This window comes from Corvus hawaiiensis, chromosome 2, assembly GCF_020740725.1.
Source record: "Corvus hawaiiensis isolate bCorHaw1 chromosome 2, bCorHaw1.pri.cur, whole genome shotgun sequence".
Lineage (NCBI taxonomy): Eukaryota > Metazoa > Chordata > Aves > Passeriformes > Corvidae > Corvus > Corvus hawaiiensis.
Window position 1 is genome coordinate 96,878,761 of NC_063214.1, and position 19,876 is coordinate 96,898,636.

Sequence of the window (19,876 nt, forward strand, 5' to 3'; positions counted from 1 at the left end):
GGCTGTGTTGCTTTTCCACACTCCTCTGGCTGTCCATCCCCACGGGAGCACCTGCCAGTGAGGCTGCTGCTGTCATCCCCCAGTGGCCTGGGGCTACTTGCTTTTACCTTCCTGTGATAATGAGTATCATCCCACACATACACAGCACAGCCAGTCTGGCTCCCTTTGGCATGAGAAATATGTCACCACTTGATGTCAGCACAGGACTTTGCAGAACCCAGCACAAAAATGTGGGTCCGCAGATTTTTTTTTTAAGAAACTGTTTACATTTCGCAAACCTAAACCTATGTCAATTAAGGAACTATTTTAGGTGTAAGTAAGTTACTCAAATTGGTTTAATATTACTAACACAGAGCTTCAGAAGCTATATTCTCACAAGATCTTAGTTTACATGGTCTTTTTTCTCTTACTGTGGGATTTTTTTACAAAACGTGTCCCCTGCCTGAGCAGCTGTGTCCTTAGGAATGGGACACGGTGTACTCAGTACATATGGCAGTGACCTTGCTTCTTCTGTATTGATATCAACGCAACAGGTTTACATTTTAACTTTCATATGACTATGAAAAACTTCATAAACAGAGGGGTTTAAAAGGGCAGTCCTTTCCTCATATGTTTCTTTTTAGTTACTGGGATTTCTTTTTCCATTCCTTTAATTACCACAGTGGGCACATGGTGACATGTTTCATTATGGAGTCCTGCACCCTATTTCCTGCAGCCCTGTTTAGAGATTGCCTTCCCCTTGGAGGGTTACTCATTCCAGGATGAAGCCTGCAGGCAGTGTCAGGTATGAAGTCAGCAGTTCCTCAGGACGGAGCAGCTGAGGGAGTTAGTCCTGCTTTAGCAACTGGTTTGCATGGAAGTTGTTCCCTGCCCAGTGCAGCAACCCAGGGGAAGTGGGTTTGCAGACCAGCTGCCCAGACAGTGATGGGGCAGTGACGGAGCAGTGATGAGGACATATCAATTCCACCCATCCCATGCTATGGGCTGGCCATCAGCCCTGCTGCAGCATGATAGGCCAAGGGCAGCTGTCCTGAGTAACTCATCACATGCCTTTTTGGAAATGCATAGCTCAGCTAGTGAGCTGCTTTAGTGCAGTTAAAAATGGTCATGATTTCAGCTAAACACCTGGATTGCAATCAGCCAGGTCTGTTCACCACCTGCAGAAAAAAAAAAAGTTTTTCTTGCCAAATCCAAAGTGTATCAGCATTTCTAAATGCAGGAGGAACTTGCAGCTGTTTCAAAAGAGCATCAGCACTATCTTTGTGGTTTGTTTACAGATTGCAGGAAACACTAGAGGAGTGAACAGGGGAAGGAATGTAACCCCAGGGAGTTCTGATTTTCTCCTTGAGGTGCCAGGCTCACAACAAGACTGTGAGCCTACCCTCAAGGATGTGCAAGTCTCCGGATGCAGTGAAAACAAAAGCTACCTTGGAACTACTCTGACATTTGCTCCATCCCTGGAAGTGTTCAAGGCCAGGCTGGATGCGGCTTTCAGCAACCTCGTCTAGTGGAAGGTGTTCCTATCCATGGCAGGCAGTGTTGTACAAGGTTATCTTCGAAGGTCCCCTCTAACCAAAACCCTTCTATGATTCTATGATCTCTGCAGATGCAAGCTCTGACATTTCCTGTTTCTGTGCATATATTGTTAAAAATAGCAAATGTTGTTAATATTTCATTTATTGAAATACATTATTTCTTCCACCTTCATTCTTCTTTACCTTTTCCCTCCCTCAACTTTTATATTAAAATTATTTTCCCTACTAAAATTCCAACCAGTAAAACTGGTTATGGAAGAACAAGAAGATGGCAGAGCACGTGCACGGACAGCACCACAGCACTTCAGCTCCTAGCTACAGTTCCAATGATGGATAAGGAGGGGTTGGTAAGGTGCTTACTTTTGCCCTGAGATGAGGAATATTGCCTCATCCCCTGTGAAAAATGAATCAAAATCACTTTATAATCTATGCCATTTGGATAAAGACTTTTTTTCCTCTGATTTTGACTGGTAACATCTCCCCATTGCCTTAACCTGGAGTTCAGGATAAAAATTATTAAGGATGGCTGTCAGAGAAACCTAAACAGCAGATTTTTCAGGCAAACTCCTGGAACACTGACACAGTCTGAAGTGGACAATGAAGAGATAAGAAAGAATTTGGACTTTACCCAGAATTCAGACTTTTTAATGCAGTTTCCTGTTCCTTTGTCTTTCCTCCTGACTCTCTCCACTGAGGACATGGGGCAGGCAGCAGCCCTGCAGCTTTGTCCAGATGTTATGATTTAAATTGTTCCTTTGACCAACCAGTCACTTCTTTTGCAACAGATGAAGCAGGAAGGAAGTCCTAACCTGATCTGAAGCACCGGTGCAAAGACTGCACCTGACATCTTCCACCCACAGTCCAGACATATGTAACTGGGAGGTGGAACTGGCTCCTGCCATAAACCTGACTTCCAAGCCATGGGAGACATGGATTCTGTGGACTTGTGCAACTGTCACACTGCTGGACTGCTTTTGGAGATTGACTTCTGCATTTATGACAGGAAAAAAAACTCCATCCATATTGAAATAGGATGGCAAAAAAGCTTATTCAAGTTTCAAAGTACATCCTCCAGGATGACTTGAGTTAAAACTCTATTCTGTCTGTGCAGACCCAAAGAGCGTTTGGGCAGAGCACTGATGATATGTGCCTGGGTATATGTTTTGAGTGAGGATTGCAATTCTCTGTGCAATGAAGCAGCTATGGTAAGTGTCCCTGCAGACAGAATTTGTTCTTATCTAGTACTGAACATCTGAGGATGTCGATGATGGTGTTTCATGCCTGGCAATGCAAACTAGGAGGTGAAGGAGGAGAAGCTCAGATGACTGATTCCTCTGAATGCTTGTTGATCTAAAGACAGCAATCAAAGCCCATCAGAGGTGTCTGTGCCCTCTGTAACTGGTTATGAATAAACCGGGAGTGCTGCAGAACTGGGGCAAGCGGTCATGGAGAGCTGGGTGGGAGGAGAGATGGATGGCAATGAGGGAATGAGTCAGCAAGTGCAAGTCCTGTGTTATGGCCTCCCTATAGTCCCTGGGACACATCCAAGCATGGCCCACAGCTCCATATATCAGGTTTGCCCTCCCTATAGTTTAGGGGTGAACTATAATTAGAGGCTTCAACAGAGGTCCTATGGGAATTCACACAGGGGTATATCCTTTGAAGCAGTGATGTCAGGAAGGGATATATGCAGCCATCAGGGGTTGAACTTCTATCCATGGCTTGAACACCATGACATACAATGCACTGTCACTCCTGAATTGAGTTCATTTAGCAGTCTGAAGTTCAGGATGTTTCAGAGGAAAATGGCAGAGAAATAATACAAATGGGACAGACAGAGTGGGTTTTCTGAGTTTTTTATAGGGAAACCAGATAGTAACCATCGCAGAACAAAGTTAACTGCTCTATTCCTTTCAAACTGATCAACAAATTCAATTATAAAAATCATCCCAAACTGGTGACTTTCACAGTTGAAAACTGGATATGGTGAAGTATTACAGCTGGTGGTGGGGTCTGAGGCTGTGACCCAGGAAGAGATGACCGGTCCGGGGAGATGGTCCCGAAAGGAATCGCCTTCCTGAGGCCTGGTGTCTTCCTCTCAGCTGCTGGCAGAGGGGCCCTTGCAGAGACTGTCAGCTCTTTAGTGATATCAGCTCGTGATTCCAGCTCAGCTCTGCAGGGCAGCCTACAGGCCAAGCCAGACCAGAGAGAGAGATGAGAAGGCCTGTGTGGCTGGTTCCGCACGAAGGGAGCTTTATTGTGGGTCCCCTCCAGCGAAGGGGAGAGCTGGGGACGAGCTCTCTCTGAGCCACAGGGGCCCATTGATCTTGCTTTTATAGGGATACAGGGGATCAGCAAGGGGACCAATGGATTACAGAGGGTCTGGGACAGACCAATGGGTTACAGAACGATCTGCATAGTGTCTCCCAAAGGATTGTGGGTCTGCCTTTCCTCGCCATGACCCTAAAGTAGTTGCCTTTCCAGGGAGTCCAGCTGGGCGATTGCTCAATCTCCTTATCTCAGCAGACATCCCTCCACGGCAGTGGCTGGGCACACCCCACAGTGAAGCTAGGGAATGAGAAAAAATTGCACATTTTATGTCACAATCCAATTTGTAACATCTTCTTCCTGTCTTCCAAAACATGTACTGACGCACTTTTTGAAGTACAAGACAGAGTACTTTTTCTGTAGAGGCTCAAATATCTCAATATCTGCTTCACAATTTTTACATACCACTGAACTGGCTGCAAAACAAATAATTTTTTTCTCTGGATTGAAATAAGGCAGAGGATGTCAGGTTCAGCTGGTAAGAGAGTTAAGCTTTTATTAGTCTTGAAGTATTAGTTCCCCTTCTAGAGTTAAAATATTTTCAGTTGTGAATTATTTAAATAATACTTCATATAAATAATAACATATAACAATATTGTAATTTTTAGGGTATGCAATGCATTCACTTTATTATAGCCAAAATCATTCTATCAATAACACTGGTGAAGAAAGTATCTCAGAAAGAAAGCAAGAAGATATCAGAAGAGCAGTGATTTTGGTGACGATAACCAAGCCTTTCCAATTCAATGAACTTCATCTAACAGCTCATTTCACTCAGTGACATGCACTGTTAATTAGACTCTTGTGGATACATGACTGTGGGGAATCACAAAAGGTGGAAAGGATTTTAGGTGTGAGAAATAGAAGCAGACCTCAGGAAATAAAGTAAGGGATTTAGAATTCAGCTTTGCCTGGGAAAATTAGAAGAAGATACAGTTATAAGCAGCAAGGACATTAAAAGACAATGGTTAGTTCTTAGGCTTGGCCTAGATGGATGCTGAGGTTGCAAAAAGTATATTTTGTTAGAGAGGTAAGTTTAAGCTTAATAATGGGATGTTGTATGTTATTATATAAGGCATAACAAGTGACTGTTGTGTACAATGGAGGTACATGCGCTATTATAGATAGGTTAAGACAGATGTCTGTTACTTTTAGAAGCACACTATTGGCCAAAAAAGCTTTTAAGAATGCTTTGCAGCCAGGAAATCAGGGGATGTCTCTGTGACAGCATGAGCTCTGTACCAACTTTGTCTCAACTCTGTATGTGAGACCGATAAAAGCTCCTGGAACACTTGTCCGGGCCCCCCGTCCCATTTGCCGGAGATTGCCGGCACATGAGTGGTTTTCACATTTTCTAGGTTTTTTCCTGTATACATGCTTATAGATCTAGAAAATCAGGTAGCCTTTTCAGAGGCTTTTAAAGTGCTGTCCAACTCTGATACTGTCTTGCTTTGATATTATTCTAGTCCAGCTTGTTTCTGTAAAGAATGTACTGCCACAGAAACATTGAAGTAGTTCCAACTTTCATGGCAATGGTCAATTTGAATGAAGGCAAAGTGTAACTTGTTATTAATGTATTTAGGTTGCCACGTGTTAACTGCAGAAAACCTGCAGTTGTCAGAAGAAAAGAGAAAGGCAGATTGTATTTCTTTCAAATTGAACAGGTGATATTTGACGAGAAACAAGTGAGTTATAACTCAGTCATATTATGTTACTACCACTGAGATGATGATGAATCCTTGTGAACTGTGTACTGTAAAGGGAGAAGTTTCTCGGATTTCCACTTATTTGGATCTGTAGGTGTTCAGCATGTCCCAAAGACCTTGAAAATAGACACCAACTTTTATCAATCAGAAATCTAACCTGTTACTTTCTAATAAAATCCTCCATAGCATGAAAGGCCTGTTTCAGTCTTTGGGAGAAGAGGAACCTGAGCCCTGTTGTAATCACCAGCTTCTGATATGGCTTTACCCCTGCCAGGACATGGGTTTTGTAGTCCCCTGAGAGAACACACTCAATTGCACAGAATACTTTCTTGAGCTATTTTTGCTGCCACACATCCCTCACAGCTGCATAATTTGATGTTACTTAGAGTTACGTCCTTTAGCTAAGGTCTTACTAAATTTATTATCAACAGCTTAAGTAAGCCATGTGAGAGGCCTGCACAATTAACATTATTCTTTATACTACAGTGGCACTGCAACACATCAGCATTTCCCAAACGTGGTACAGACGTGATGTGTCCCATAGAATGAACTATAAATGTGGCTTTGTACCTACAGAAACACAGGTTTTGTCATTGCCCAGGGCATAGCCAGCAGCACAAGAATATAAGACTCCAGCTTCAGTTTTGCAGATGTGCTCACAGTTCCCAAGTTGACCTTGCATCACCTGGTATGACTACAAAGGAGACAAAGGCAGGTTACAGATCCATGGTGACTTCATAAAAGTATAAGCAGCTTGTAAAAGCTGGCTCGCAAACATCAGTCAAACACCCCACTACTTCAGGAAATACAGTACAATTCCTGCAAGAGGCCTTAATAATAACAACAGATGTATTATTATTTTAAAAATGGTAAGGTGTCAACATTAGGTAGACCACTATTATTCTACATCTAATGCTGTGTTTCCCAGCTGTAACTAACAGCCCTTAGAGGGCAGTTCAAGGAGCAATCTGTACTTGCCACAGCAGCCATCGTACTAAGGCAAAGATGAATGTGGGTGTGGGTAAGAGGCAAATATTAGCAACAACTAAAGCATCAATAATAAATGAGGTATTGGACTCTTAGTAGATCCTTGCAATATTCCTTTGTCATCTGTATATGGCTCATGCTACCTCAGCTCAGTCCTGGTATTGCAAGATCACAGAGTGAGAGAGCACTTTCTGGCTCCAACGGTGCAAGAGCAAGTAAACTGGTCCTAACAGATGTTGTCTAACCTGTTCCTACAGATTCATAATGAGATTCCACTGCTCACCCACACAGCTTAACTCACTCCTTAATTAGCCTTACAATGTCTAAAAAGCGTTTCCTAACATCTAATCTCAGTTGCCCTTATAGTGATGGGATCCCATTACTTCTTGCCCTAGCTGTTCATCCTCATGAAAATGAAGAAGTCTGGCTTTTATTATACATTTTACAAATTTCTGTGGTTGTGTGTTGTGGGACCAAAGGCGAAATTTTGGTTCTGTGTTTACATAATTGCCTTCTATCTATGCTGGACCACTGTTTCTGTTTCCCAAGACTGCCTCAATGCTCATCTCCACTTATGGTAGTCCTTCCAGTCTGAAACGAGGTAAAGAAGCAGTGAGTAAACACTCTCTTCTGTCTTGCATGTTACTGTGGAAAACACCAGTGTCAGAGGCCTTCAGGCTTGCCTGTGTGGAGCTTTGCACTCCATATGATCTTTCAACCAAGTGGCACCGTTTCTTGACCAGATTTGCACCAAACTTACAAATGTTTCTCTTTCTGTTGCGATAAGTGTCAGATAAAATGATGTTAGAAGCCTCCCTTAAAGGAGAGACCTGAGGTTTACTCCATCTTTTGCAGCCACCCAGCCTGTTATCCTGTCTTTGGAGAAAATTGATGTGATTTTTCTCTTGGAGAAATTTGATGTGATTTTTTCCTGACTAGTGGAATTCGGCAGTTTCTTTCTTCCTTCTTGAGTGCAAGTTATTTGGCACCTTAAGGAAGAAAGACTTCCTTCTCCATCGGGCACAGACTAACATTCTTCGGCTTTCTTCCTTTATTCATATGCTTAGATCAGCTCTTGATTTTCACATCATGTTCATCTTATTATATTTACTCCTCGACTTTTCTGGTTTTATGTCAGGATGTTTACAATTCTTTTATACAAAGCTAGGCACTTTTATACTTCCTTTTGGAGGTCAGGTCACTAAAGATCTCAGAGTTTTAATCAATTGTCCTGTCCTTTCCTGACCTTGGGACAGTTTTGATATATGCCTTAAACACTTCGGGGTTTTGTGGGGATTTTAAAAAGAGACTCTCTTTTAAAAATATATTAATTATATTCTCTTGTTCTTTTTCTTTACTTCATTAATGAGCTCTGTCATTTTAACAGTTACCTTTATGGAAGTCACCTTCCATCTTTGTTTTGTCAGCAACTTCTAGTCTATATATATTAACAGTAAATGCACATGAGTGCACTCAAAATTGCTTTCTACATGTTTATATGAGAAGATTTTCCCTGAAACATTCTGAAGACTGTCAGGGCACCCTGTATCCCACTAAGTACCTCTCCCATCTCATCTTTGGGATGTCAAAATCTACCTCTAACTCATAGCTCTTATAACGGAGATGACTCAGGTGTTTGTTCAGTTGTCTCCAACCAGAGACAACAGCAAAATTAAAACATAAGGCATGCAACATATCTGCAATATGATTGATAAACTTGGTCTGTAGAGAAGATCTCAGGGTCCAACCTGAAAGAGAGGTGGGATGATTTATCAAGTGGAGATGTGAAAATTTTGTGGAGATTTACAAAAACACAGTGGGTAATGGGGTAGGGTTCTTGTTCCCCTCTGCACAGTTAAATATGGTGGGTATCATTTTGTCCCTCAGCAGCTTACAAATGGAAAGTAAGGATTATTTAGTGATCACATTTCTTGAGAATATGAAAAATAGCCCATTACTTGTGCTGTGCTTTTGAAAACACTACATGTTGACATACTGACCCCATAATTTACACTGACATAATTGTCAGTCCAAAATGGTATTCCCCATGTGCCTGAGCCCTGGATCTCATTCCACTGCAGCTGGCAAAAAGAACCAAGGTGGGTGAGACAGCAAAGCTACTGGCTGTTCACTCATGCCCCCTGCCTTGCAAAGCAAAAATATTGACAACTACCTGTGTGGTTTAGGCAAAGCAGCACAAAGCCAAGTTAAAGCAAACGTCTCTACCTGTCTGCATCATCTGAAGGAAAAGGAGGACAACGGGAAGAAGCCACATTGTCCCGCGATGACCTGCCATGCCCATCCTCCGAGCTCTCTGCGCATCACCCACCGCTTTCTCGGCAGGGCTCTGGGGCAGCTGCTAAATGAGAAACACCACGGTGCAAAGGTCGTTCACTCATGAGAAAACAAAACTTCTAGGAGCAAAGTCTGTACTCAACGTCACCATGGCACAGTGTTAAGACACAAAAAAAAAGTGAGTGTGCTGCAGCAGTGCCACCCTGATAGCTTTGTGCTGGCAGAGCACCTCTAGGAGGCTTTCCTCTGGAAATTTTGACAAAGCATCCCTAAGGCAGCTGGACTATTTGGGCAGCAAGGAGCTAGAGTAAGTGATGTGGCTCTTGCCCTTGTCCCAGGGAAGGCAAAACAACCAGAAACAGAGCTTTGTGCCTCCTGCAAGCTGGGCCAAAGCAGGAAGGCACCCAAGAAGAGAGGAGCAGATCAGGGCACAAAGTTTGCAGGCCTTGGCAAGCACATTGCACAGATGTTACCCACCAGCTCCATCACAAGCACCCGGACAGAGCACACTTCCCCAGATTCATCAATTTCCATCTTATTATGAATGTTGGGGGGTGGTGGGTTTTATGTGCTGTTTTCTCTTGGTCAAACCACTCCAAGGGAACAGCTCTTGACAGGGCACTGTGCTCTGGGAATCAGCCTATGGAAGACAATCCTGCAGGGTGAGTCACCTGTGCCAGGGAGCAGTACACAGGAAGCTTGTTCTTACCATGCTAGTGCAGGTCACAAAGCCATGATCCTAACAGTGACACTTTGCTTGCGTTGCTCACCTGGAAACACAGAAAACAGGGGCTGCAGAGACCTCCAGGGGCACCCAGTCCAGCCTACTGAGACAACAGGGGGTCAAGTTGACCTCTATTATAGTTTGGCATGTTTGCCAAGGCTCCAGGGAAGGAGCTATCTGGGAAGCTGCTTCCCGTTGGACACTGAGCCTGCTGCAGTGTGTTTTTTCTCCCATACTGTAGGATACCCCAACAAAGGGCAGCTTGCCCACATTTGCTCCTTAGGGCAGCCCCCATCGTGCTGCACACCTGACAGCTACTTAATCTCCCACTCTGGAAGACAACTGGCATCAGAGACTTCACTGCCCTCCTGGGAAAATCTACTGCAGGGCTTCTCTAGTCACAGGGCTTACTTACCATCCTTCTTTTCTTCCCTGAAGTCTCAGAACTGGCTTTTCCTTGAAGGCAGAAGAAGCATGAGCACTAGAGGGTAGCTTAGAACCTCTCTGCCTGCCGGCCTTGGTACAGGCATGGAGTACACGTCAGCTTTTGCCTAAGCCAGCTGTGGCTGCTCGTCAGGAAGAATTCTGGTATCTTAAAATCCACCAGTGTACTCAGCAGCTGTGTGCTGTACCCTTTTCCTGGATTTTGCAATCTGTTCAAATTTTGCTATGTGAAATTACTCCCAAATCATTTGTCTACATTAAAAAAAAGTGTGCTTGAATTCCATCTTTTCTTGCAGGCCCTAGGGTTGGTTATGACCTTTGACAGGAGGCCCAGAGGCAAGCAGAGGTTTCACTCATGTCCTCTCAGCATGGCAGAGATGCTGGCACACAAAAAGCAATGGCCATCAAGTGATGCCTTTGGCTGCCTCAGCACCATTGCAGCCCAGTCTGTGTTTTGCTTCAGTCCTTAAGCTCCACTGAAGTAGAAGAAAGCCCTCAGCAAGAGTATGTAAACGGGATTTGGGTAGGACCCAGACCTCAGGTTTTCCCTTGAAGAGGGATCTTTCACCCTGATTGAGCACAAGGCAGAATACGAGAGGGACAAAGGATTTGAATAGGAATCTAGGGCACAGAAGAACTCAGGGAACAAACATTGCTGAATAAACACTGAAGCAAGCCCACTGAGGAGTTATAGAGGTCAAGACCATCACGCTGGGGTAACTGACCTGCCCACTCACCTTCCTGCCCACAGTTAGTGCTGACTGCAGCAATACTTGCTGTTTGCAGAGTTGTATTTTGAGTTTGTCAGCCTGCTTTGCTCACAGCACCTGCTACATGAAATGAACCAGTACCAGCTCAAACCCTGAGAAAGAAGTAGCAGGTATCTAATGAAGTTCCTCAGAGAAGAGGGGAGCATTAGAGATTGCAGGAGCCTTGGAAAACCCACCAGGATGGTTTGTTATGGGGAGAGCACACAATGGATAGAGGCTGATGGGGCTGGGCTTGTTAGGACAAAAAACCCAAAAAACAAGAACAAAAAAGGAAGAATGTTTTATTTCAAATGCTGGTATACATCAGTATCACACCTAACAGAAACACCTAGAACAATACCTGTGCAAGGAGCTTTCCAAATGTCAGCCATACAAAATCCAGAACAAGATACAGAAAACGGCGACCATACACGTATATTTTTTCTGATGAGCAGAGTGTTCAAATTAAACTGAAGTGAAGCACAATCCTTATAAAGCAAAACCCCTTTATAATGAGCTGATTGTGATCTGAGCAGGCCATTTTGTGGCACATGTGGTTATTTAGCATCACACTTTGAAAAATTAGTTGTGTCTCAGCTTTTGCCACGCAAGATCCCCCGCTCCCTTAATCTTCTGAACACATCTGAAGGTAGAAGCTAAACAACTCCAGCAAGGACGAACTCCCTGCTGAGCCAGGTGGCTGCAGTATGAGGATTAACTGAGTCCTGTCCTTCCTGCTTTCATCACAACTAGTGAATGTTCGTAACATGTTTAGGAGCCTCTGGCAGGAGCACTCGTGTCAACAGACAGGCACCAAAATGGCCATTGAAAAATAATTAAAAGAAGCCAAAGACCCCGCTGAGCAGCCATTTGGTTTGGGGGAATTCCCTCACTCAACCAGCTCCAAACACCACCACAGTCCACAGAGATGTGCTTTAAAGCCAGCAATAACACAAATGGAAGCAGCACCATAACTTTACGGAATCGGATCTCAAAATGGGCTTAGCAGATGCGGGACAAAAAAAGTTTCCATTTCCCATCCTGCACCTTGGCAACTAACACAAGGACCAAGGGACACACCACCTCTACATATTCATGACCGTTTTTACCCAACGCAAGAACCGGGACAGCTTGGTATAGACACCATATTTGCCTTTCCTTGCACATCCTTCGCCCCAGCTAACAATCCCAGTAACAAAATAAGTATCCTTATATCTGGTCACATGGGGGCCACCACTGTCTCCTTGGCAAGCATCTTTTTGCTCTGTGTCATAACCAGCACAGAACATGTTCTCAGTTATCACAAAGTTAGTGGATTGCTTGCAAGTGCTCCTATTAACATAGGGGACTTCAAGCACCTTCAGTTTTTTTGGGAGTTGTCCACCATCAAATTCACGCCCAAAGCCGCTAACTCTCCCAGATCTTTGGGTCATCAGAACTTCATTAGCAAAGTCTGCTTTGGGGAGACACGCTGCCACGACGTACTCCGAAAACATGACAGGTTCTTTCAGCTTTAATAAGGCGATGTCATTATCGTAAGTCTCAGCAACAAATTTAGAGTGAACAAATATTTTGTCCACAGTATGCATTGTTTCAGACTGTTCTTTCTTCTCTCTGTCCACTTCACCTGTACAAGAGTATTAAAAGGGTCAATAATGTGCAGAAAGTATAAGAATTTAAGAACAACCTTGACAGAGGCAAAGAGTAGCATATTCATTCGGAGCACTTGGCCCAAGGCCTCAGACCACACATAGAAACTGTAAACAGGTATGGCAATATTTCTTAGCGGCAACTGGATTGGCTTTGGTCCTGAGATTTGGTCTATGGAGATTTTTGTACCAGTTCACATAAAAGCACAAGCTGATTCAGCTAGACTAATGCAACTTTGTGTGGAAGCACTTACAGGAGCTTGAGCCTGGCTTAGAGAAGAGCACGTGGTCTGGGTCAAGGCTACAACAGTGACAAGATAAGGCTGGGTTGATCCTGTGTCCTGGCTCAAAAGTGAAGCAATGATAAATCTGAGTTTGTTCTTTTGTGCTCTATTCAATGGGCCATAGCTTTCCTGAGTGTTCCTGCAGGAACAAACGTGGATGCTTCAGAAGCACCAGGATTGATAAGCTTCCTGCAGAAGCACTGCTCTGCTGAACACATTGATAGCCAACATTTCTAGAACATTTGACCTTAATCACTTCCACCTAGCTGGCAGAGAAGAACAACAGGCACCACTATCACCTTCCACATCAGCTGCCCCTGTTCTTACAAAGCAGGATGCTCACAATAACAAGACAATCTAAAAAGCAGCAAAAAGGTAACAAACCTTAATGAATCACGAGTGCATCTCATGGGAGGTTTAGAGCACAGAAGGTTAGGCACAACAGATACTCCCACCTCACAGGAGTAAATTAAATAATCGCTTACCAACAACAACTTTGATTTCTTTGGATTGGTTTATGCAATGAGCTGCAGTAAGTATAAAATTTTCATTCAGAATAGTTCCACCACAAAACTCTTCTCCTTCCTCGTTTAACAGAACAGCCTGTGAAGCAAAAAGGGTAAGGGCAGAAGGAAGAAGTGCAGTTGAATGGCGATCAGCTATACACAGGTAACTGATTTCTCTGTGCACCACAGAGATGCTTCTTACTGCAACATGTACGTGGCCCTCCAGGTCTCCCCTAATATTGCATTCACAGGTGCAGGGGCCACAGATTGACGCCTACTGCTACAGAGTCTCAACTGTCTTCTTGTGAAGTTAACATTTGTCTTCCATGTTACCTCACTCCCAATGCTGAGTAATGTCCCTTAGGGCCCTGACTGACTGAGCAGGCGGAGTGCAGACTCTGGATCACCTCACGCCATGGACTTACCTCCCCAAAGAATGTCCCAAATACAGGAATTCATTTTGGCTGGTCCAAACTCAAGAGTAAAACTGAGGCTGAGGGTGTATTTGTCAAGCAAAACGCCTGCTTTATCTGCTTTATCAACCCGCTCTCGGGGGTGCTGCCTGAGTGGACGGTCTCAGACAGAACCAAAATGTAACCTGCAAAAATGGCCTGGGAGGCCAGCATGACCCCAAAATCCTCTCTGGTCTAAAATGGCACAAAGTCTTTTGTTTTGACACTGTGAGGCTGCAGTTTGCAGAACCGCACATCCAATTGCCCAGGGTCACACAGTTCAGCTACGCCTTGCTGCCACTGGCACGTGACATGGCCAACCAGCTGGAAGGAGCCACTGCTCCCCTTCCCTCAGAGACACGCTCTGACCACATGCAGGGCAAAACTCCCACCATTTACCTGCCACGGGCATTGGCCAGGAAGACACTCATCCCCACCTACTATCCTGGTATCGACATTTGGTTTCCTGCTGTTTGTTCTGTTGTCAGGCTGAGGGGTTGGGCTTTCTGTGGTAATTACAAAGTCCTCCTCTGTGCTTGTTTCATTTGTGGGGAGGCCTTCTTGATCACTCGTTCCATTGCTGTAGTCAGCGGGTAAAAGAACAGACCTTTTTTTCCTTGTCACAAAAACTTTTCCACAGGGGTATTTTACTGTAAAGAGAAGAACATTAAAATTGGATATGGAGGGAACACCAGCACAAGAAGAAATTTCTTGGAAATACCATCTCACAACATATAGTGCAGCTTCCTTGTTTTCCAAACAATAGCAAAGTCTTGGCACATGCAACAAAGGAAAAAGACTATATGGTTTGAAAAATGAATGCTATTTTCTCATCATGAAACTTCTCCTTCACCTTCCATCTCATGACAATGTTATGAAAGTACTTAATACATCATCTTCAATTATTTACGTTGATATATTCATGTAGTTCCTCTTAATAAAATGTTCTTAATTTGGAAACTGAGTGAAGTGCTTTATTTTAGGAATAGTATGGCTAATGACAGCAATTTACTATTAGCTATAAAGGATATAAAACCTGACATGATGTCTAAATGGTTGACTTACTCCTCCCCTGTGGTATTTTGAAATAAAGCAAAATTGTCCATATGTACATAGCGCTAATCATAATTATCCAATCTCTTCAGTTACTAGTTGATAAGCTTAACTGCAATCTAAAGTATGATTTTTTTTGCGAGCTGCTCTTTTGTATGGCCTGTAAGTGTTTATGTAAAGGAGATCGTACTGTGATCACTTTTCTCAGTGTGTCCTCACCTTGAGTGCCATGTACAGGTTTTGGTGTCTAAATATATGAAAGATATAAAGCTCTTAGAGAGCGTCCAAAGGAGGGCAACAAAGATGGTGAAGGGCCTTGAGGGGAAGCTGTGTGAGGAGCGGCTGAGGTCACTTGGTCTGTTCAGCCTGGAGAAGAGGAGACTGAGAGGAGACCCCATTGCAGTTACAACTTCCTCCTGAGGGGAAGAGGAGGGACAGGCACTGATCTCTTCTCTGTGGTGACCAGGGAAAGGACACAGAATCACAGAATCCTTTTGGCTGAAAAAGACCTCCAAGATCATTGAGTCCAACATTTGACAGATCATTACCTTGTTACTCAGACTATAGCTCCAAGTGCCATATCCAGTTGTTTCTTGAAAATCTCCAGGGATGGTGACCCCACCACTTCCCTGGGCAGTCCATTCCACTTCTGGACAGCCCTTTCCATGAAGAAACCTGAGAAAATGGCAGGAAGTTGTGTCAGGGGAGGTTTAGGTTGGATATTAGAAAAAGATTCTTGACCCGGAGGGTGGTTGTGCAGTTGAACAGGTTCCTCATGGAAATGGTCAAGGCCCCAAACCTGACAGACTTCAAGAAGTGTTTGGACAACACTTTCAGGCACATGGAGCTATTCTTGGAGCAGTCTAGTAAAAGACCAGGAGCTGGACTTTGATGATCATTGAGGATCCTTTTCAAAGCAGGATATTTTGTGAGTCTAAGAATTTTTGATTCTCTTGATAACAGCGTAATTTACTCTGAGAGGCCTCACTGAGAGGCACCGTGCAAAGGGTCCAAATCACCTAGATTTTGATCCAATCCAGCACAGCACCTCACAGATGGAAGGCTTTGGAAATACAAATCACTTGGCCTCACTGCTGAGTCTATGTCATGTAGGATACTGGTGGTTCAAAAGACATTCTTCAGCTGTGAATCAAGACATCCCTCAACACTGAAAGAAGCCTCACCACCATTGCTATTGGTTTATCTCGTGGCTTCTTACCTTTTGAGACACAGTGTTTGCCATCCTCTGCTAGAACATACCCATCTGCACAGGAACACAATACATCCTTCGGCCCATCTCTTTTGACAGTGCAGAACTGCTCACAGTCTCCGTTGTTTATTCTGCAGAACTTTGGTATGACTATAAAAGAGAAAAGGTGTACATAAACACTGACTTCACAGAAGGTCTGGGAGTTCCCCAAAACAAAACACACTCTTTAAAAGGGATCTTTATCTCCATCTGCCAAGCACCTGAAGCACCTTTCAGGAATAATGTGAGCGCTGAACATCAGCTTGTGCCTTACAAAGCAGCCACCTCCAGCACACAAAAAGTACTTGCCGAGTCCAAGTGGGCTCAGTGGCCATGGCATGGTGAGCTTAGAAAAGCAGAGACAAATTGTCAGGGGAAGAATGAACAAACCACTAACAGAGAACACAATCGTGTAAATCCTCACACGATTCCTCCCTCCTGCCCTAAAAAACTCAACTCCTCATCACCCACCTTGGTCCTGGGACTGAACTTCAGTTCCACACTCCCACTCTTACTTCTGGGCTAATGATACCCCCTCCAGTGGCAATGTCATGGTGGTAGCTCTATGCCACACAAGCGAGACTCAGGAAGGATCTCCATGCAAAACATGCTTCCTTGTAAAGCTCCCTGGGAAGTTCACCGCCACAGTTCTCTAAAGCAGAAACTTACCAAATTCACAATTCTTGCCTTGATAACCATCCAAGCATGAGCAGGTGTAGGAACCAATTCCATCTTTACAGTGGCCACCATAGTGACAAGGATTTGAGCTGCACTGGTTCCCATCTACAAAAACAAACCAAAACCCAAATTGTTGTAAGTGTGCAAGCATTTTCAGTGAACACGGAAGGGCTGTTAGTTTTCTTAAGCCATCTTTCATCCTTCCTTTTAAAAGATAGGTCCTGTGAGCTGCCACATTCCAGATGGAACAAACAGTATAAATGCAATCATTCCTAACCTGCAAAGATTCATCTACATATCCTCAGTTTTGCAATCTCTTTTTGGTGGCCACTCTATGACAGTGTGTACACAAACATTTTTTTTGTGGGAAGGTAAAGTTATACATAGTGGTCAGAGTCTACATAATTTACAGTGAATTCTGTAAAACCAGACAGGACATTTCTACATTGCAACTACTGGCTAAAAACCATCAACTTTTGTTTCATTAAAGGTCATCTCAGGCCTTGTGCATGTCTTTTGTCTGCAGAGCTGTTCATTTAATGACACACATACCAGTATGTTAAACAGAAGATAATAAAGCCCCCAAACTTTACAAAACCCTGCCAAATTCACACAAGGGGGCAAAACTTCTGTTTTGGACTGTTTAGAGCACCAAAATTTCCCCACTGTATCCACTGAGGTACGAGCTTGAGCTTCAAGTTATTACCTCTCACCTCACACTGCCCACATCTGTGCTGGCGTCTCAAGTTCTGCAGCCTTTCTTCCTTTCCTGGCCACAACTGGTTGACCTGACTCCAGGGCCCCAGCCACACATATCTCATAAACTCAGTTACATGGAGAACAGGGAGGTAACTCTGCATTTGGAGACACATTTCATGCAGCAGCCTTCCTCCCACCCCATCTCATTCCTTTTCTGATGCTCACTGACTGACATGGTCTTTCCCATTTCGTGCTCTCCTGCAAAAAAGGCGTTCCCCCCTCTCACTTGTTCTCTGGGATGCACTGTTTCATAAAAAGTAGGATATCCAGCAAAGTGACCCTTGCTTAATAATTCATTGCTATAGACAAGACAAATTTTAAATTTCTATATTTTACCACCCGTTCTACCTCTGTTTGGAGCAGGGTCAGAATAGCTGGGACAATTTATTTTATCAAGTACAGCTGTAATGTTTGTGTGGGAATTAAGAAAATCAGAGTGAATAATGGGTAGGGTTCTTGTTCCCCTCTGCACAGTTAAATATGGTGGGTATCATTTTGTCCCTCAGCAGCTTACAAATGGAAAGTAAGGATTATTTAATGATCACATTTCTTGAGAATATGAAAAATAGCCCATTACTTGTGCTGTGCTTTTGAAAACACTACATGTTGACATACTGACCCCATAATTTACACTGACATAATTGTCAGTCCAAAATGGTATTCCCCATGTGCCTGAGCCCTGGATCTCATTCCACTGCAGCTGGCAAAAAGAACCAAGGTGGGTGAGACAGCAAAGCTACTGGCTGTTCACTCATGCCCCCTGCCTTGCAAAGCAAAAATATTGACAACTACCTGTGTGGTTTAGGCAAAGCAGCACAAAGCCAAGTTAAAGCAAACGTCTCTACCTGTCTGCATCATCTGAAGGAAAAGGAGGACAACGGGAAGAAGCCACATTGTCCCGCGATGACCTGCCATGCCCATCCTCCGAGCTCTCTGCGCATCACCCACCGCTTTCTCGGCAGGGCTCTGGGGCAGCTGCTAAATGAGAAACACCACGGTGCAAAGGTCGTTCACTCATGAGAAAACAAAACTTCTAGGAGCAAAGTCTGTACTCAACGTCACCATGGCACAGTGTTAAGACACAAAAAAAAAGTGAGTGTGCTGCAGCAGTGCCACCCTGATAGCTTTGTGCTGGCAGAGCACCTCTAGGAGGCTTTCCTCTGGAAATTTTGACAAAGCATCCCTAAGGCAGCTGGACTATTTGGGCAGCAAGGAGCTAGAGTAAGTGATGTGGCTCTTGCCCTTGTCCCAGGGAAGGCAAAACAACCAGAAACAGAGCTTTGTGCCTCCTGCAAGCTGGGCCAAAGCAGGAAGGCACCCAAGAAGAGAGGAGCAGATCAGGGCACAAAGTTTGCAGGCCTTGGCAAGCACATTGCACAGATGTTACCCACCAGCTCCATCACAAGCACCCGGACAGAGCACACTTCCCCAGATTCATCAATTTCCATCTTATTATGAATGTTGGGGGGTGGTGGGTTTTATGTGCTGTTTTCTCTTGGTCAAACCACTCCAAGGGAACAGCTCTTGACAGGGCACTGTGCTCTGGGAATCAGCCTATGGAAGACAATCCTGCAGGGTGAGTCACCTGTGCCAGGGAGCAGTACACAGGAAGCTTGTTCTTACCATGCTAGTGCAGGTCACAAAGCCATGATCCTAACAGTGACACTTTGCTTGCGTTGCTCACCTGGAAACACAGAAAACAGGGGCTGCAGAGACCTCCAGGGGCACCCAGTCCAGCCTACTGAGACAACAGGGGGTCAAGTTGACCTCTATTATAGTTTGGCATGTTTGCCAAGGCTCCAGGGAAGGAGCTATCTGGGAAGCTGCTTCCCGTTGGACACTGAGCCTGCTGCAGTGTGTTTTTTCTCCCATACTGTAGGATACCCCAACAAAGGGCAGCTTGCCCACATTTGCTCCTTAGGGCAGCCCCCATCGTGCTGCACACCTGACAGCTACTTAATCTCCCACTCTGGAAGACAACTGGCATCAGAGACTTCACTGCCCTCCTGGGAAAATCTACTGCAGGGCTTCTCTAGTCACAGGGCTTACTTACCATCCTTCTTTTCTTCCCTGAAGTCTCAGAACTGGCTTTTCCTTGAAGGCAGAAGAAGCATGAGCACTAGAGGGTAGCTTAGAACCTCTCTGCCTGCCGGCCTTGGTACAGGCATGGAGTACACGTCAGCTTTTGCCTAAGCCAGCTGTGGCTGCTCGTCAGGAAGAATTCTGGTATCTTAAAATCCACCAGTGTACTCAGCAGCTGTGTGCTGTACCCCTTTCCTGGATTTTGCAATCTGTTCAAATTTTGCTATGTGAAATTACTCCCAAATCATTTGTCTACATTAAAAAAAAGTGTGCTTGAATTCCACCTTTTCTTGCAGGCCCTAGGGTTGGTTATGACCTTTGACAGGAGGCCCAGAGGCAAGCAGAGGTTTCACTCATGTCCTCTCAGCATGGCAGAGATGCTGGCACACAAAAAGC

General features: G+C 44.3%; 1 protein-coding gene and 1 long non-coding RNA gene across 2 annotated transcripts; both read right to left on the minus strand.

The window, feature by feature from the left end:
• Positions 1-4,464: 4,464 nt before the first annotated feature.
• Positions 4,465-8,947, minus strand: LOC125337702. The gene is made up of 2 exons (XR_007208121.1): positions 8,783-8,947; positions 4,465-6,263 (listed from the first exon to the last, which is right to left on the minus strand). It is a non-coding gene; the product is annotated as an uncharacterized LOC125337702 (long non-coding RNA).
• Positions 8,948-11,054: 2,107 nt separating this feature from the next.
• LOC125337707 (coagulation factor X-like) lies at positions 11,055-18,372 on the minus strand. Its single transcript, XM_048327719.1, has 6 exons — positions 18,244-18,372; positions 16,631-16,744; positions 15,932-16,072; positions 14,059-14,309; positions 13,187-13,304; positions 11,055-12,395 (listed from the first exon to the last, which is right to left on the minus strand). Exons 1-6 carry the CDS (start codon positions 18,317-18,319, stop codon positions 11,854-11,856), a joined length of 1,242 nt encoding a protein of 413 aa, XP_048183676.1. The 5' UTR covers positions 18,320-18,372; the 3' UTR covers positions 11,055-11,853.
• Positions 18,373-19,876: the final 1,504 nt, after the last annotated feature.

Coding starts and splice junctions, on each gene's coding strand:
- LOC125337707 (XM_048327719.1), bottom strand. CDS start 18,319: ATGGGCATGGCAGGTCATCGCGGGACAATGTGGCTTCTTCCCGTTGTC. Junction 16,745..18,243: donor CCTTCAGATGATGCAGACAG/GTAGAGACGTTT, acceptor TTGTTTTTGTAG/ATGGGAACCAGTGCAGCTCA. Junction 13,305..14,058: donor CTGGCCAATGCCCGTGGCAG/GTAAATGGTGGG, acceptor TTTGCTTCACAG/GCTGTTCTGTTAAACGAGGA.